The sequence below is a fragment of the Haematobia irritans genome, chromosome 3, assembly GCF_050003625.1.
Source record: "Haematobia irritans isolate KBUSLIRL chromosome 3, ASM5000362v1, whole genome shotgun sequence".
In the NCBI taxonomy this organism is placed as follows: Eukaryota; Metazoa; Arthropoda; class Insecta; order Diptera; family Muscidae; genus Haematobia; species Haematobia irritans.
In genome coordinates, this window is record NC_134399.1 from 210,195,446 (window position 1) to 210,212,662 (window position 17,217).

General features: G+C 29.5%; 1 protein-coding gene across 2 annotated transcripts; it reads right to left on the reverse strand.

The window, feature by feature from the left end:
* Positions 1–1,205: 1,205 nt before the first annotated feature.
* On the reverse strand, positions 1,206–15,975 carry Hex-A (Hexokinase A). 2 transcript variants are annotated; one of them, XM_075302556.1, is made up of 3 exons: positions 15,765–15,975; positions 9,616–10,010; positions 1,206–5,957 (listed from the first exon to the last, which is right to left on the reverse strand). In XM_075302556.1, exon 3 carries the CDS (start codon positions 5,248–5,250, stop codon positions 3,478–3,480), a length of 1,773 nt encoding a protein of 590 aa, XP_075158671.1. In that variant the 5' UTR covers positions 5,251–5,957; positions 9,616–10,010; positions 15,765–15,975; the 3' UTR covers positions 1,206–3,477. The 2 variants fall into 2 exon arrangements, with proteins under 2 accessions (XP_075158671.1, XP_075158670.1); XM_075302555.1 differs by having other exon boundaries at positions 9,122–10,010.
* Positions 15,976–17,217: the final 1,242 nt, after the last annotated feature.

Below are 17,217 nucleotides of genomic sequence, written 5' to 3' on the forward strand. Positions count from 1 at the left end.
CCAAATTTGGCACGCATAGCTACAATGCTAATTCTACTCCCTGTGCAAAATTTCAATTACATCGAAGTTAAAAATTAGCATCTGTGGTCATATAAGTTTAAATTGGGCGAAGATATATCTAAATCTGGGAGATATATCTAGATCTGAACCGACTTCAACCAAATTTGGCACACATAGCTGCAATGCTAATTCTACTTCCTGTGCTAAATTTCAACTAAATCGGAGCAAAAAATTGGCCTCTGTGGTCATATGAGTGTAAATCGGGCGAAAGCTATATATGGGAGCTATATCTAAATCTGAACCGATTTCAACCAAATTTGGCACGCATAGCTACACTGCTAATTCTACCCGCTGTGCAAAATTTCAACTGAATCGGAGTTAAAAATTGGCCTCTGTGGTCATATGAGTGTAAATCGGGCGAAAGGTATATATGGGAGATATATATAAATCTGAACCGATTTACACCAAATTTGGCACGCATAGCTACAATGCTAATTCTACTCTCTGTGCAAAATTTCAACTAAATCGGAGTTAAAAATTGGTCTCTGTGGTCATATGAGTGTAAATCGGGCGAAAGCTATATATGGGAGCTATATCTAAATCTGAACCGATTTACACCAAATTTAGCACGCATAGCTACAATGCTAATTCTACTCTCAGTGCAAAATTTCAACTAAATCGGAGTTAAAAATTGGCCTCTGTGTGTCATATGAGTGTAAATCGGGCGAAAGCTATATATGGGATCTATATCTAAATCTGAACCGATTTCAATACAATTTGGCACACTTGACTATAGTACTAATTGTTCTTCTTGTGCAAAATTTTAAGCAAATTAGGGTAAAACTCTGGCTTCTGGGGCCATATAAGTCCATATCGGGCGAAAGATATATATGGGAGCTATATCTAAATCAGAACCGATTTCTTCCAAAATCAATAGCCAAAACATATACTTTTGCCAAATTTGAAGTCGATTGGACTAAAGCTGCGACCTAGACTTTGATTACAAAAATGTGTTCACGAAGAGACGGACAGACGGACATGGCTATATCGACTTAGGAGCCCATCCTGAGCATTTTTGCCAAAGGCACCAAGTGTATCGCGTCTCCTTCTGGGTGTTACAAACATATGCACTAACTTATAATACCCTGTTCCACAGTGTGGCGCAATATCTCCCCACATCTACAACAAAATTAAAACAAATTAAATTTATTTTTGTTGGGTTTTTCGTTTGTTTTGTTATTATAAATAAATTGTTTTTATTTATTTCATAATAGTTTGTTTTTGGGGGTTTCTTGTTGTTTTGTATATTTATATGTAAATTAAATTATAATATAAATGTGCTATTTTGTTTTTTTGTAACAATTTTACAAACTTATTATTGTTTTTTTTTTACTCGATATTGAATAACATTCGTTTTACAGTTTACGGCATTTGTTAAAAATTAAATTACTAAATATGCTATATATAATTTATGTATGTCTTCATTATCATCTGGGTATTTTTTTTTTTTTTGAATTCTCGAGTTGTTAAATTCTCACAAAAAAAAATTAAGGATAATTATCATTTACATTATCAACTTTAGATGTTACGAACTACAAAAAGCTTCAGTTAATGAATTCTTTTGCAACTGTATTTTGTTTGTTTATTAATTTAAACTTATATGATAGTAGTTTATTTGTATTCATTTTTATTGTGTATTTTTATGTGTTTTATATATAAATACAATTTCTCTTAATTTTTTATTTACTATATATGTATACATTGAAATGTTTGCTGTCCTGTTTTTTTTTTCTTTTGCTGTTTTTTTTTTTTAATATAAGTATTTGTTTTAATTAACACCACTTTCTTGAAGAAGCTGTTCATAATTTATTTAGCATTACATTTGTTTTTTATTTTTATATACATACTCATTGCATAGTAAGATATACATAGATTGTATAATAGATGTTTTGTTTTAAAACTAAAACAAAATTATAATATTTAAAAAAAAATATATATTATAAAAAAATAAATCTACAATACTAAATTGTAAGGCCGATTCTTAGACAAAAATAATAGAAATTAAAATATTTCTTGTATTTTTCATAGTTAAAGCCAGTTCTTAACTAGTTAACAACATCAATTTAAAACTATCAAATAACAGACTACAATATATGCAGAAAAAAAAAAAACAACAAAAAATTTTAAAAAAATATATATATAGAAAAAACAGTTCTTTAAAAATAAATTATACATAGTTTTTAAAGCCAATTCTATGGTGGAGTATATAAAAAATATTTTTTTAAATAATTCTAGGAAAAAAATTCTTAGAACGATGCGCTTTTGTGTTTCAAAAATTAAATTTGAATTATTAAAATTTTTTGTCTTTTTTGAGCTTGTTTTTTTTTATATCGAATTAAGTACCAATTTTGTTGTTTATTTAAATTCCCAGGAAGCATAAACAATTGAAGAAGTTTTGAGTTTTGCATACTTCTCAAATCTTTTTGTTTTTGGGAAAAGGTAATTACAAAAAAAACTTGAAAATTCTTTGAAAGTAAATAGAATTCAAATTATTTTCAAATGTTTGATTTTGGTCTTCTCATTTTAAGAGAATGAGAGACAGAGAAAGAGAGCGCTAGACAAAAAGAGGTTATGATTTAGAGTTTATTTCCACATAATCTATATTTTTTTTGTATAAAATGGCAAAATTCTCTTTATTATGGATTTATGACATGGATTTTTTGTTGTTGTAAAATATTGCTTGTCTATTAAAATATATATATAGTTCTTGATTTATTTTCCATTCACTATGTAATTTATCAGGTACTATTTTATGATTAATACAAATAGAAAAATACTTTCTTCGAATATTCGAAGAAAGCCTTTGCCTTAGATTTGCTTTAAATTCGCATTTGTGAAAATTAACTCTGTCCTTTTATGAATATTAATATGAACATAACAATTGCTTTTAGTTTAGAATCTACACTCAGAAAAATTTAAAAACATTTTCCAATGTTTTTTTTAATATTTTTGGAAAAAAGTATTTTCTTTTCTGAATTTTAATAAAATTCTCCAACAAAATTGTTTGTTAATTTTACAAAATATGTGAAATTTCTCTAAATATTTTTGCGGAAATTAGATCATTTCAAAAAATTCTTAGCAAATATTTTAAAAATCATGCAAAAATATTCCGTTTGCATAGAAAAATTAACAGCAAAATAGAAATTAATTAAAATAAAATTAAATCGATATAATCACAATTTCTCTGACTATAGCATTTTTTAGATGCTAAGAATATTTTTTTTCTGAGTGTATATGTTAAGCGCATCCTTCCCTACCATTATTTGATCTACAAACCAAAAAAAAAATCTGTTTAATTGTGTAATACCTTATTTCGGTAAAAATTTTGCAAAATTTTTTTCTCCCACATCGATCTGTTGGTTGGTTATCGCCAATCAGCTCAGTTCTTCATTCTCCTGATCTCCTTCTTTACACACTCTATTGTCTGGCCTTACTGGGAAGATTATCCTCACGACAGGCTACCGCTGCAACCAATGCAGCACCACGTCCTGAGCCATCTTCCGAAAGCATAAGATCAAAGGTTATACCAGGCTTAACCAATTGTGCGATTTTCTCCACCATTAAATTATGGAATTTAGGATGGAAACGATAGACACTGCCATCGACACCCACTGTTACATGAGGCTCATCCATTTTATTGATAAGGCAGGCAAGACCACAGGAAACCAAATGGGCGGCACGTTTCGAAACACATTCGCAGATATGACGAACATTGGCACAGTCTTCATCGGTGGCATTGTTGAGACCCAATTCCTCTAGGACCAAATGACAATTGGTATAAACTCCGGGCTCATCGGCTTCAATTTCCGAGACATATTTGGTAAAGAATTGACCACGGGCCATAAGGACATCGGAATCTTGACCCTTGAAGAGGACACCAGCCTTAACCATTTTCACAATGACAAGGCGGACCAATTCACCCATATACATGCCCGATATCATTTTCTCAAAGACCTGTTTGCCGGGATTGATGGAATGGCGATCGACTTCTTCATCGAATTCGGTGCGAACAAAATCCAAGGCTCCATTATCACCAAAGGCCCCCCATTCGGTGTTGATAAGGACATGGGGTTTACCATTGGAGGCACCATCAAACATTTCCGCCTCTTCGACACGTTCCACATAGCAGGCATTCGATCCGGTACCCACAATTAGACCAATTTTACAACTGTGATTTTTCCAGGCACAGGACATAAGCGTGCCGGTGGTATCATTCAATATGGCACAGACATCAATTTGCACATCTCCTCGCCGGGCTATGGCATCCTTGAGTAATTGAACTACATCCTCATTTACGACACCGGCACAATTGAAACCCTTGGTCCAGGTAACCAGCAGGCCTTTGGTCAACCCCAATTGGGTAAGGGGGAACGAGAAGGTAAAGCCCAAAGGTAAACGTTCCTTATACACATTATGCTCATTCATAAAATTGGCCAGACATTCGGCAATGTGATCGAATAGTTGAGTTCCCGAACCCAACATAATGTGCTGGGGTATGGCATAGATACGTGATTCCATTTGAAAATCATGCTCTTCCTTCAGATGGATAAGCAGTACACGAAAATTGGTACCGCCCAAATCCAGAGCCAGGAATTTACCGCGTTCATTGCCATTGGGCAAATCTTGGACATATGTAACGAAACACTTGACATCTGCCTTTGCGTGCGTATCCTTGGCTAGACCGCGTTTTATCTCATGGAGGATACGATACGTTAACTCATTGATCTGTTCATCCGTGAGTATCAATTGCTGACATAATTCGTGCACCATTTTACGTTTTTCTTCGACACTAGCATTGGCATACGGCGGTAGTGATGCAGTTGCTGTTCCCAATGCATTTGTAGCTTTGTTGCTCATCAGCGACGCAATGCCTTCAGCGGCAGAGGCAAACGTCGTCTCTATTGTAGCTGATGCTGCAGCAGCGGCCACAGATTTATCAGTTTCATCATGGCTATAGTGGCTTGCACCATTTATACCATTGAGCAGTGAAGGGGGAACTGTGGAAGGGGCATTTGTAATTCTGCAGCAGGATGATGGGACTGTTTTCTGTTGGCATGACTTAGGGGCAGAGCCGTTAGTGCAACCTTTAGCGGCAGAACTGCAACAGCCATTAGAGGACATTGTTTTCGGACAACATTCATTATTTATAGATACATTTTGCATGGCCACATTTAAATCTTTGTTATTCATTTTGTTGTTTTTATTTGCTTTGCTCTAGATTTTCGTTAATTTTATTTTTTTTTATTTTTGTAAATTACAATTTTTTCACTACTTGTTTTACGTTAGTTTTTCTTAAAATGTTATTGCTTTAATTTTTTGTTTTTATTAACAATTTCTTTTTGTATTGTTCTTATTTTTTTCTCTCTTCTTATTTTCTTTGGCTTTTCAAAACGCCCGACACTGAACCGTTTCGTTTAAATGCTTACAACGGAATCAATTCCATAAATATTTTATTAAAAATTTATTCTCATTTCATGACTGATCGACCGCAGCTAACGAATGACCGACTGTGTGACCTCCTCACAAAACTCAGACCAGCTGTAGTATTGTGTATACCGATGGGGTGCTAAAAGGTAGGTGGTTCAATTTTGCTGTTGGTTGCTTGATTGCCTGTTTAGTTTTTGTTGCTTTTGTAAAAAACCAACAAATTTGTGTTTTATACAAAACAATTTTTTATTGTTGTTTTTATTTTATTCTCCAATTATTGTTTTATATACACTTCTCCGTTGTCGTATTTTATTTGTTGTTGCTGTTGTTGTAGTTGAATAACTCAATCCAGTTGTTTGTAGTTTAGCGAAGCGCGTTTAGATTTTTTCTGTTTTACGGGTACGTCCGCTCTGTTTCAAAGCTCCGATATGACTTGATGTTCGTCTTTGCCGTTGTACTTTTGAAGGAACCTTGAAGGTCAAAAAATGACAATTTATTAGTAAAAGCAAAATACTGGAAAGCAGTTGTGTGTTTGCTGGATATAATAAAAGTATACGCGTTGGCAATGTATGTATTGTAAAAGTGTATTGAAGGGTGGTATGGTCGTATGTGTATGACTCGTGTACGAAAATCATATCGTCATCGTCATCATCATCAACATCGGTTCTTGACTGTAAATAACAGTACAATGATAGAGATGATGGGGAGAGATTGTGGGGAGTTTGCTTTTTTTTGCGCTTTTGTATAGTAAGAGAGTATTTGTATTTGCTTTTGGAAATATGTAAAGAGAATTTAATGTTGTAGAGAAGAGTAAGATAAATTTAATGTTTCAGCTGGGACCATGAATAGTGATTTGAATTACAATATTTTTTAAAGAAAAGTATTTGTAAAATTTCGACGAAAATTGGAATGTTTAATTTTAAAATTAAATTAAACCAAATATTTCTAACTAGATTGTATCACATGCAAGGATTTATGCAGGGAATGCAACTCCCATTTGTACAAATTCCTTTAGAGAATTAAAAAAAAATTATTTGGAGATTCGAACTGTAATTAGGAAGTAACTCTAATTTGGATCATCTCCAATTACACTCATAGAAAAAAGTCTGCTAAAAACAGCAGTCGATGTCTGCTGTTATATTTTTGTACTTCAGGGCCAAATGAACAACAATTTATAAAATTTTTAGGTTATAAATTTTCCCCAAAGCATATTTAAGAACCAAAAGTAGTTTTTGGTATATTTTTGCACCGTAATATACATACAAGCTCCTAAATACGATCAGCAAACATTTTGTTTGCTGTTATGCCTCAATTTGATAAATATTCAGATTTTTGGTCACATACTATAGATATTCATAAAATATTGTTTTAATTATGTTAGGATAGCTCCTAAGTTGACATTTTTTTTGTTTTAGCCAAAATAAAACATGTTTTAGTGTAATCGAGCTTCAAAAATAGCAGGAAATGTTTGCTATTTCAGCAAACAGTGACTGCTGTCCCTTTTTCAGCAGACTTTCTGCTGATTTAGCAGACTTTTCTGCTGTCCCTACTAACAAATTTCTTTGGGTGTATATTAATAGGCACAGAAAAAAAGATCACCAAAATATGTATGTATGGATTGAGTTGATTTTTTTTCAATTAATTGATACAATTAACTTTTTAACCAAGATATAAACATGAAGTGAATTAATTCAATTATTGGAAATTTAAAAATTTTTAATCAAATTTTAATCAATGCGTACAATGCGTCCGATGATTGAAGAGTTGAAATTTCTCTCTGAAATCAAAAGCTCGAATAGTCTGCCGCAAACAGAAAAAATTAACCCTTCCATCAACGCACGGATTGACGCATGGTGTGTAATTCAACCTTAACTCGGAAGACTTTTGAATTTTTGTTTTTGAATTTCTTTTAAATTTCTAATTAAAAATTTATTTCGAACAATCAATTTTTTTTTAATCTAAGAAAATTGAATCAATATTTTAAACAAAACACTAACCCCCATTTTCATGAAGCTCCGTTAGTGTTCCGTTAGCTAACGAACTTTTAAACCGTTCTGTCATCTGTCATCTTGCCTATATATTCTATATTGCAGTTAGGAGCTTAACTGCTGAAAATTTTTCAGTTATAATTAACCGGAGAGAAGATATTTCCATTTTATTTTCTGTTAACTGACAGTTAAACCCTAACGGAGCTTCATGAAAATGGGCGTAAGTCACTTAAAGTAATTGAAAAAAGTTTTTTTTTATGCCCAATTAAATTCTTAATAAATTTTTAAATTGTTAATCAAAAAATTAATTGATACAAACAATCAAAAAATCAATTTTTAATCTAACTCGGAAGACTAAATCAGTTAAAAAGAGTGATAGACAATTTTTGATTTTTTGATTAAAAATTTGTTTCGAACAATCAATTTTTTTTAAATGTAAGAACTAATTTTCTAATCAAAACAATAAGTCTGTTAAGAAAGTAATTGAAAATAGTAATAGATTCAATTAACAAATTAATTGAAAGTTGCTAATGAAATCAATTAATATTTTAATCAAGTGTTTTTTCATGCCCAATTAAAACTGTCATTTTTGCGATTGAAGACATTTCCATAAAAAAAATCAATTGCATCAATTAATTTCGTGATTGAATCTGCTTCAAAAGTGATAGGCTATAACCAACTATTAGCTTAGAAAATTTTTATTTGTATAAATTTTCTTTTTTCACGTCTTGTAATAAAAAATAAATATGAATTCAATGGCTTTTGTTAATTTTTCATGGCAATAAAATTAAATTTTCTTTCAAATAAGAGGTAATGCCAGTTATTTTTTTCGCAAACCACCGTATACCAGTTTTGGAAAATAGTAAAACCGAGAATCCCTGACTTTCAAAACATCATTTTTTTTCATCACTCTACTTCTTAATCATATTCTACGAAATCGAAAAATCAAGCTTAATTTAGATATGATTTGTGCAAATTCCAATTTTTTGCATTGAAGCACTGAAAAGAGTGAACTGTTTTATGGGAAGAATGAACTACTTCGTTCAAAAATTGATTTTTGTTTTTCCATTTTGTTTGAGATTTCCTTAATGCATAACGGGAATTTATTGAGGTTTTTTTTAGAATTTTTAACAACAATTGACGATATTCTTCCTATTCATAACAGCAAAAATGAACTAAAATTAAAGAAAAACTCTTTGACGCCAAATCATTACCGTAATAACCACGTCGTTATTTATTCTTACTATTTTTGAGAAGTATACGACAATTTTCTTCTGCTTTTGTTAGCATTGAACTTATTGAAAATTTATAGCCACAATTAGTTCATAAAATTTTTGGAGACATACTTTAAATAAACAAAAAAACAAAATATTGGACTGGATATTTTTTTTTTTTTGATTAAAAAAAAACTATAAACTATTTTTTTTTTTTTTGAAATTTTGGCATTTATTAATTTTTTTGGCAGAAATTTAATTTTGGTTAGAAATGTAATATTTACTTCGATCCACTTGGTTGGTTTGGTTTTCTCTCTTTTAAATTTACTCTTCCTCTCAAAAAATTGTGCTCTTTCTTTATTTATACCATTTTACATTGGAAGTGGAAAAATTTTTTAAAAATGTATGTTTGTAGAGTATATATCTACTAACCTGCCCACATAAATTAAGCAACGAGATATCGGTCGGGTGTATGAACGAAGTACGTCAACGATTTCTTTAGAATCGTATGATTTGACTAAATGGTGTATAACAGTTTTGTTGTATTATATTTTTATGAATTAAATTGTGTGAGTGTCTCTGGATATCTGGAATGTTGAGATGCGAGTATAGTGGGTATATTCTGGGGGTGTGTTTGTTGTTTTGTTGCATAATCTCTTTTTCCACGTATTCGCTTTAGCAAGTGTATGTGTAATGGGGCTCGTCTTGTTTGCTTTTTTTTGGTTTTTTTTTGTGTTAACTTAAAATATCATCAGCCGATAAATTTACGACTTAATATAGCTGTGCATTAAAAAATGTGTTATTAAATTCGGTGTGCATATGTCTGTGTAGTGCTTTTGGTTAAATTACACGAGCTTTGTTTTTCTTTTCATGGGGATCATATATATGATTGTTTCTCTTGTTGTTTCTGTTTCAAGGGGACTTACACGTTGATGTCTGAGTACTGAGTAATGTAAACCTGACGTAGGTAGGGTAATGCGTTGTACTTGCGCTCGTTGTATCTACGTGCCTTATATCACACGTACACCACACGTTACCACCTTCCTTTAGCAAAATTCCTGTCTTGGAAATGTATGTTGTATACGTTTTATGACTTGTTTTGCAGCCGTGTTTCTCTCCCAAACTTGACTTGGAATTTCAATTGCAAGTTATATTTGATTTGAGCTTTAAACCCACTCTTTTTTTTTCATAAAACTTGTTTTAGAGGAATTCGTTTTGATTTGTAAAAAAAATCGGTTTCTTAGTTTGCAATTCTTTTTTACGTCAAATGAGTTTTATTTTCACGTAGTTATTGTCACATTGGCTGGAGAACTATGATATACTGAAATGAAAAATTGATGGAAAAAAAAAGAAAATAGATTATTATTGTGGAATTTTCTGTAGAATACATTTTTATTAGTTTATTATCATTTGCATACATTTTTATCTTATGCATGGAATGAATTATTTTGGTCAATTTGCAAAAAAAAATTGTTTTGTTCTACATTCATATTCGACTGTATTTCGAATTTTAGCTGCATAAGCCATAAAACTTGTGGGAAAGATTTCATAGAAATGTTGAGAATGAAAAATCATCAGTATTTTTGTCGTCAGCGAAATGTAATAAACAATTCGTTATTAAATTTTATTGTTAGAGAAAATTAAAAAAAAAAAAAAAATTCATGCAAATTTTGTAGTTGGAAAAAATTTAATAGAAATAATATCGCTAGAGAACATTTCACAAGAATATGGTGGTAATAGAATATTTCATAGAAATTAGAAGAAATTGGGTTTATAAACTGCCTGAATTTATTCTGATAATTGGTTGATAGTTTTGCTGCAAGTAGAGGATGCTGATGAGGAATGTTGTAATTCCGAAACGTGCGTCCATCCAACCATCTTGCAGTCTATAGGGCTTTGCCTAAATAAATTTGACAAACATTCTTTTCCTCTGTTGGTTAAGCTACACTTGTAGTTTAGTCAATGTATGATTTTAAGCTGCAATAAAAAACAACAACAATTAGAAGAAACTTTAATAGAAATTATATCGTTGGAGAAGATTTCAGATTAATAATGAGGTTATAGAAAATTTCTTAGACATTTTTTGATAAAAAAAATCATAGGAAGTTTAAAAAATATTTCGTTAAAAGAACTCTCATACATATTTTATCATTAGTAAAAGATTTCATCTTTACTATCATAATGGGAGTGAAGTGAAAACAAAAGTTCTACACTTTGTAGATACACTCAAAAAAAAGTTGATTGAATTAAAAAATATTTGGTATTGATTCCAAACCAAAGACATCTTTTAGGCAGCTATCTTAAATTATAAAGTAAGGCCTTATAGTTAAGTGATTCGACAAAATTTTGTTTTACTAAGGTCAACTTGACTTTGAAAAATTCTTCAAAATCAATGAAGTTGTCATTAAATTTGAATTTTTAAACTCAAAAACGCGTTTAAAAAATCTGATGTTTTTCAATACTTTATTTGAAAGGCAATTTGTACTTTACAGAAAATTTAAAAAGGCCGCTAAATTCACGACACCAATTTTTCGCGGCCGTGGATTTGTCTTGAATAGCGGATGGAATTAATTCGGATTTTTTTGCTTTGAAGTATATGCACTAAAAAATCTTGTCCAGTTCCAAAGATTTTGTCTTTATACTAATGATTTTGGTATTGATTCCGATCCAAAGAATCGGAGAATTGAAGCAAGGATGTCTTTAAGACACAATTCTCGTACTTGATTCAAGGAAAAATATTTTAATTCATTCGTTTATTCAGCTTTTTTCTTCCTGTGCTATCAGAATCTTTTCAAAACATGGTAACGACAAGTTCAGACTCGAGTTCAAGTAGAAATTAAGTTATCGGAGAATTGAAGCAAGGATGTCTTTAAGAAGTTTAATGAATTAAATTTTTTTTCCTTGAATCAAGTACGAGAATTGTGTCTTAAAGACATCCTTGCATCAATTCTCCGATTCTTTGGATCGGAATCAATACCAAAATCATTAGTATAAAGACAAAATCTTTGGAAGTGGACATGATTTGTTAGTGCATATACTTCAAAGCAAAAAAATCCGAATTAATTCCATTTCCGCTATTCAAGACAAATCCACGGCCGTGAAAAATTGGTTTCGTGAATTTAGCGGCCTTTTTAAGTTTTCTGTAAAGTTTAATTCAGAAAAATTAAAACTTTCGCTGTGATTGATGCTAATATATTAATTGCACGAATATTCCGGTTGATATGCGAAAATGGATTGTCTTACTTACGACTGTAACGGAGGAACACAGATTTCAAAAATTCATGTTCTAAATTTAAAAAAAGAAACAATTCTAAAAGCAAAGATTATGAACTTTTTCATTAAATAAAATATTTTAAAATAATTTGTCCTTAATACATACTATGGGTCCGAAAATATTGTTTGCATAATATTCCACCAGCTGGAATTTTTCCATTCATATCTTTGTATTCAAAAGTAACATCTACTGAAATACCGGGTGGAAAAACATTTATTTTTGTGCTTTCGGAATAATGACAATTTATCTGACATAATGTTCTTTGTTGCCACCCTGCCAGTTGATTTCCACCCAGCTCATTTAAATAAATTTCATGCAACAGCTGCGTCCCAAAAAACATTTTCATTAAAAATATGTGGGATGATAGACGGGATAGACCAACAACAATTTCACAGAAAAAGTAGATTCCCAAAACTGAAAACAAAAATTGACCTAAGCATAAATAATTTTTGTCCTAAAAATACAAATACGATTATTTTCCGTTATAGAAGACGCATTTCTGTGAAAAAAAAAATATTTTTTTAACGAGATTCCTACTGTCCCTATCTACTATCTAGCCAAACCATAGGGGTTTGCAATAATTAGTGGGGAAAGAAGACCCTGTTGACCAGTAGTTTTATCATTAGAGTAATGTTAGGCACATTTATGGCGGTTTCGATTTGGAAAAATGTGCAACATTCTCCAAATTGATTGCAAAGAATGAAAGACACTGTCATAAATTTTTTTTTTATAGAAAATTTTGTAAACATTTTACTTTTATAGAAAATTTTTTAAGAATTTTATTTTTTATAGAAAATTTTGTAAAAATTTTATTTTTATAGAAAATTTTGTCAAAATTTCGTTTCTATAGAAAATTTTGTCAAGAATGTATTTCTATAGAAAATTTTGTTAAAATTTTATTTTTATAGAAAAATTTGTCAAAATTTTATTTCTATAGAAAATTTTGTTAAAATTTTATTTTATAGAAAATTTTGTAAACATTTTACTTTTATAGAAAATTTTGTACAAATTTTATTTTTTATAGAAAATTTTGTACAAATTTTATTTTTATAGAAAATTTTGTCAAAATTTTATTTCTATAGAAAATTTTGTCAAAATTTTATTTCTATGGAAAATTTTGTCCAAATTTTATTTCTGTAGACAATTTTGTAAACATATTACTTTTATAGAAAATTTTGTAAAAATTTTATTTTTTATAGAAAATTTTGTAAAAATTTTATTTTTATAGAAAATTTTGTCAAAATTTCGTTTCTATAGAAAATTTTGTCAAAATTTTAATTCCATAGAAAATTTTGTTAAAATTTTATTTTTATAGAAAATTTTGTAAACATTTTACTTTTATAGAAAATTTTGTAAAAATTTTATTTTTTATAGAAAATTTTGTAAAAATTTTATTTTTTATAGAAAATTTTGTAAAAATTTTATTTTTATAGAAAATTTTGTCAAAATTTCGTTTCTATAGAAAATTTTGTCAAAATTTTAATTCCATAGAAAATTTTGTTAAAATTTTATTTTTATAGAAAATTTTGTAAACATTTTACTTTTATAGCAAATTTTGTAAAAATTTTATTTTATATAGAAAATTTTGTAAAAATTTTATTTCTATAGAAAATTTTGTCAAAATTTTATTTCTATAGGAAATTTTGTCAAAATTTTATTTTTATAGAAAATTTTGTCAAAAATTGATTTCTATAAAAAATGTTGTCAACATTTTATTTCTATAGAAAATTTTGTCAAAATTTTACTTCCATAGAAAATTTTGTTAAAATTTTATTTTTATAGAACATTTTGTAAACATTTTACTTTTGTAGAAAATTTTGTAGAAATTATATTTTTTATAGAAAATTTTGTAAAAATTTTATTTTTATAGAAAATTTTGTAAAAATTTTATTTTTATAGAAAATTTTGTCAAAATTTTATTTCTATAGAAAATTTTGTCAAAATCCTATTCCTATAGAAAATTTTGTCAAAATTTTATTTCTATAGAAAATTTTGTTAAAATTTTATTTTATATATTATGTAAACATTTTACTTTTATAGAAAATTTTGTAAAAATTTTATTTTTTATAGAAAATTTTGTAAAAATTTTATTTTTATAGAAAATTTTGTCAAAATTTCGTTTCTATAGAAAATTTTGTCAAATTTTTTTTTTATAGAAAATTTTGTAAAAATTTTATTTTTATAGAAAATTTTGTCAAAATTTTATTTTTATAGAAAATTTTGTCAAAATTTTATTTCTATAGAAAATTTTGTCAAAAATTTATTTCTATAAAAAAATTTTGTCAAAATTTTATTTCTATAGAAAATTTTGTTAAAATTTTATTTTTATAGAAAAATTTGTCAAAATTTTATTTCTATAGAAAATTTTGTTAAAATTTTATTTTGATAGAAAATTTTGTAACCATATTACTTTTATAGAAAAATTTGTAAAAATTTTATTTTTATAGAAAATTTTGTCAAAATTTCGTTTCTATAGAAAATTTTGTCAAAATTTTATTTCTATAGGAAATTTTGTCAAAATTTTATTTTTATAGAAAATTTTGTCAAAATTTTATTTCTATACAAAATTTTTTGAAGTATCTCTTATTTGGAGAGTAATAATTTTCAAAATCTACCAAACCATCAAGAATTCTACATATCTACCAAACAGTAAAAAATTCTACCAACTGTGATAACCGATGGGATAGGATCCATAATAAGACAAAATTAATTAGTCTATAATTCGAAAGTATAAGGTTAAAACACTAAGGCTGTCCGTACGGACCAGTGTCCTTCTCGGCCGAGCGGAAAAGACCCCAATACCTACGGGCAGCCGGCTCTCGCTTACAGTATCAGAAAGAAAAGATGAATTTTGGTTTATATCTATTCTCCCTTAGGTTTCATATTAAATTCGAATTATTTGCGTCTTTGAGGTCTTAAAAAATCAATGCTTTTTGCAGTTGTTGATAACATTTCAAAAAATATGTACTCTCCAATAAGAAAATGAAGGTGGAACAATTTCTTTTTTCACAAAAAATTAAACACAATAAATTTTGCAACTATGTATTTAAAAGATGGAATTCATTGTCAGCTGTGAGTCCTTGGAATTCAAGTTGAAATTCGTTGTTGAAATACTTTATGTTTATTGGAAAGTTCATAAATACATATATCGTTTATAAATTCATATTCAATTGTTTTCAGTCTTTTAAGTTTGCTATTTGAACGAAAATGAAAAATAAACAAAAAACACTTGATTATACATTTGCGGGTGTTCTATTCTTATCAACACACAAAAAAAAAACATTTTCCATAACGGAAACGATTCCAAGAATAATAGAAATTCTTCTATCCCTTACGAGCCTCCATGGGCATAATAAAATACAAATTTTCTTTATTTATAGCAGCACTCAAGTCACCAGTAATTATGAATCATTTTGAATAAATGTTGATAAGGATGATTGACAGACGGACGAACAAACAAACAAACAGAGACAACGTTTGGTCCATAGTCTCGTGTTTCACTTTCAAAGAGATAGTGGCAATGTCTTAGAAATTTTAATTGAAATGACTTTTCTAATATTAATCATTTTGAGATACGTTTATATGTTTCGAGGTCATTAATTAGAGAATTATTCTTTATCATCAAGTATTTGTATTTTACTAAATAATTTTATTTGGAATTGTTTATAATGACTGGACACTTTTTCACTTTGTTTAGATTTTTGTTTTCTGATATTTTTTTGCTAAGGTCAACCAGTCGTAGAAACATACACATAGTATAATAGATTTGATTGTTTGTTTAGAAAACACACAATTACTCACTTTTTTTTAACAATTTTAGTTTACACTGAGATAACTGTATTTTTAACTTTCTGTTGTATTTGTTGTTATTTCTTTTAGATTATTTTGTTATTATTTTTTTTGTAACACTAGTTGTTGCTTGTATGAATTTCTTCTTGTACGAATTTGCTTTTACTTTTGATTTTTCTCTGGAGAACGTTTAATCACTTCCACCACTGGTGTTCGAATGTTGCCCAACACTTAATGAGCTTCACATTTAAGAAAAGACCTCGATTTTCCTCTGTACGAACAAATATTGTCTGAGTGTATGGTTTGAGCAATACACAGATACATTCTCTCATAGCTTGCATATACGAAATATTTCCAGAGGTATGAGGTGGTATAAAGCAATGTCTAATAAATTTGTTTACACTCTCTATTACTCTCTCGTTCTTTCTCTTGGCATGTTTACAAAAGCAATATATATATATATCGAAAGATTGCAGAGATGGGAAATTATAAGTACTAACATCTAGGAGCAACGTTTAAACAGTTAATAAATAATTAATACATAAACTTTGTGGATGACATACTAACAGCCTGTTTCTGTATGTCGAACGAGTTCAATCGATCGACTGAAATGCATAGAAACAGCTGTTTTTTGGTTATAAATTCAGCTGTTTGTTTCCATTTTAGTCGATCGACAGAGCTTATTCGACATACAGAAACAGGCTGTAAATTTTATTCTAAAATCTATAAAATGTGACAAAATAGACTAATGTTTAAGGTACCAGCTTGTCCGAGGACCTATAAAGATAACAGATTGGCTGATAAGTCCCCGGTCTGACACAGATGGCGTCGCTAGTTAGTACCAACCTTCAAATGATTCGTGTCAAAATTTGACGTCTGTAAGTCAATTAGTTTGTGAGATAGAGCCTCTTTTGTGAAGCAACTTTTGTTATTGTGAAAAAAATGGAAAAAATGGAATTTCGTGTTTTGATAAAATATTGTTTTCTGAAGGGAAAAAATACAGTGGAAGCAAAAACTTGGCTTGATCATGAGTTTCCGAACTCAGCCCCAGGGAAATCAACAATAATTGATTGGTATGCAAAATGCAAGCGTGGTGAAATGAGCACGGAGGACGGTGAACGCAGTGGACGCCCGAAAGAGGTGGTTACCGAGGAAAACATCAAAAAAATCCACAAAATGATTTTGAATGACCGTAAAATGAAGTTGATCGAGATAGCAGAGGCCTTAAAGATATCAAAGGAACGTGTTGGTCATATCATTCATCAATATTTGGATATGCGGAAGCTCTGTGCAAAATGGGTGCCGCGCGAGCTCACATTTGACCAAAAACAACAACGTGTTGATGATTCTGAGCGGTGTTTGCAGCTGTTAACTCGTAATACACCCGAGTTTTTCCGTCGATATGTGACAATGGATGAAACATGGCTCCATCACTACACTCCTGAGTCCAATCGACAGTCGGCTG

Bases quoted from the DNA above. Each gene is read 5' to 3' on its own strand.
- Hex-A (XM_075302556.1), bottom strand. From the start codon at position 5,250: ATGAATAACAAAGATTTAAATGTGGCCATGCAAAATGTATCTATAAAT.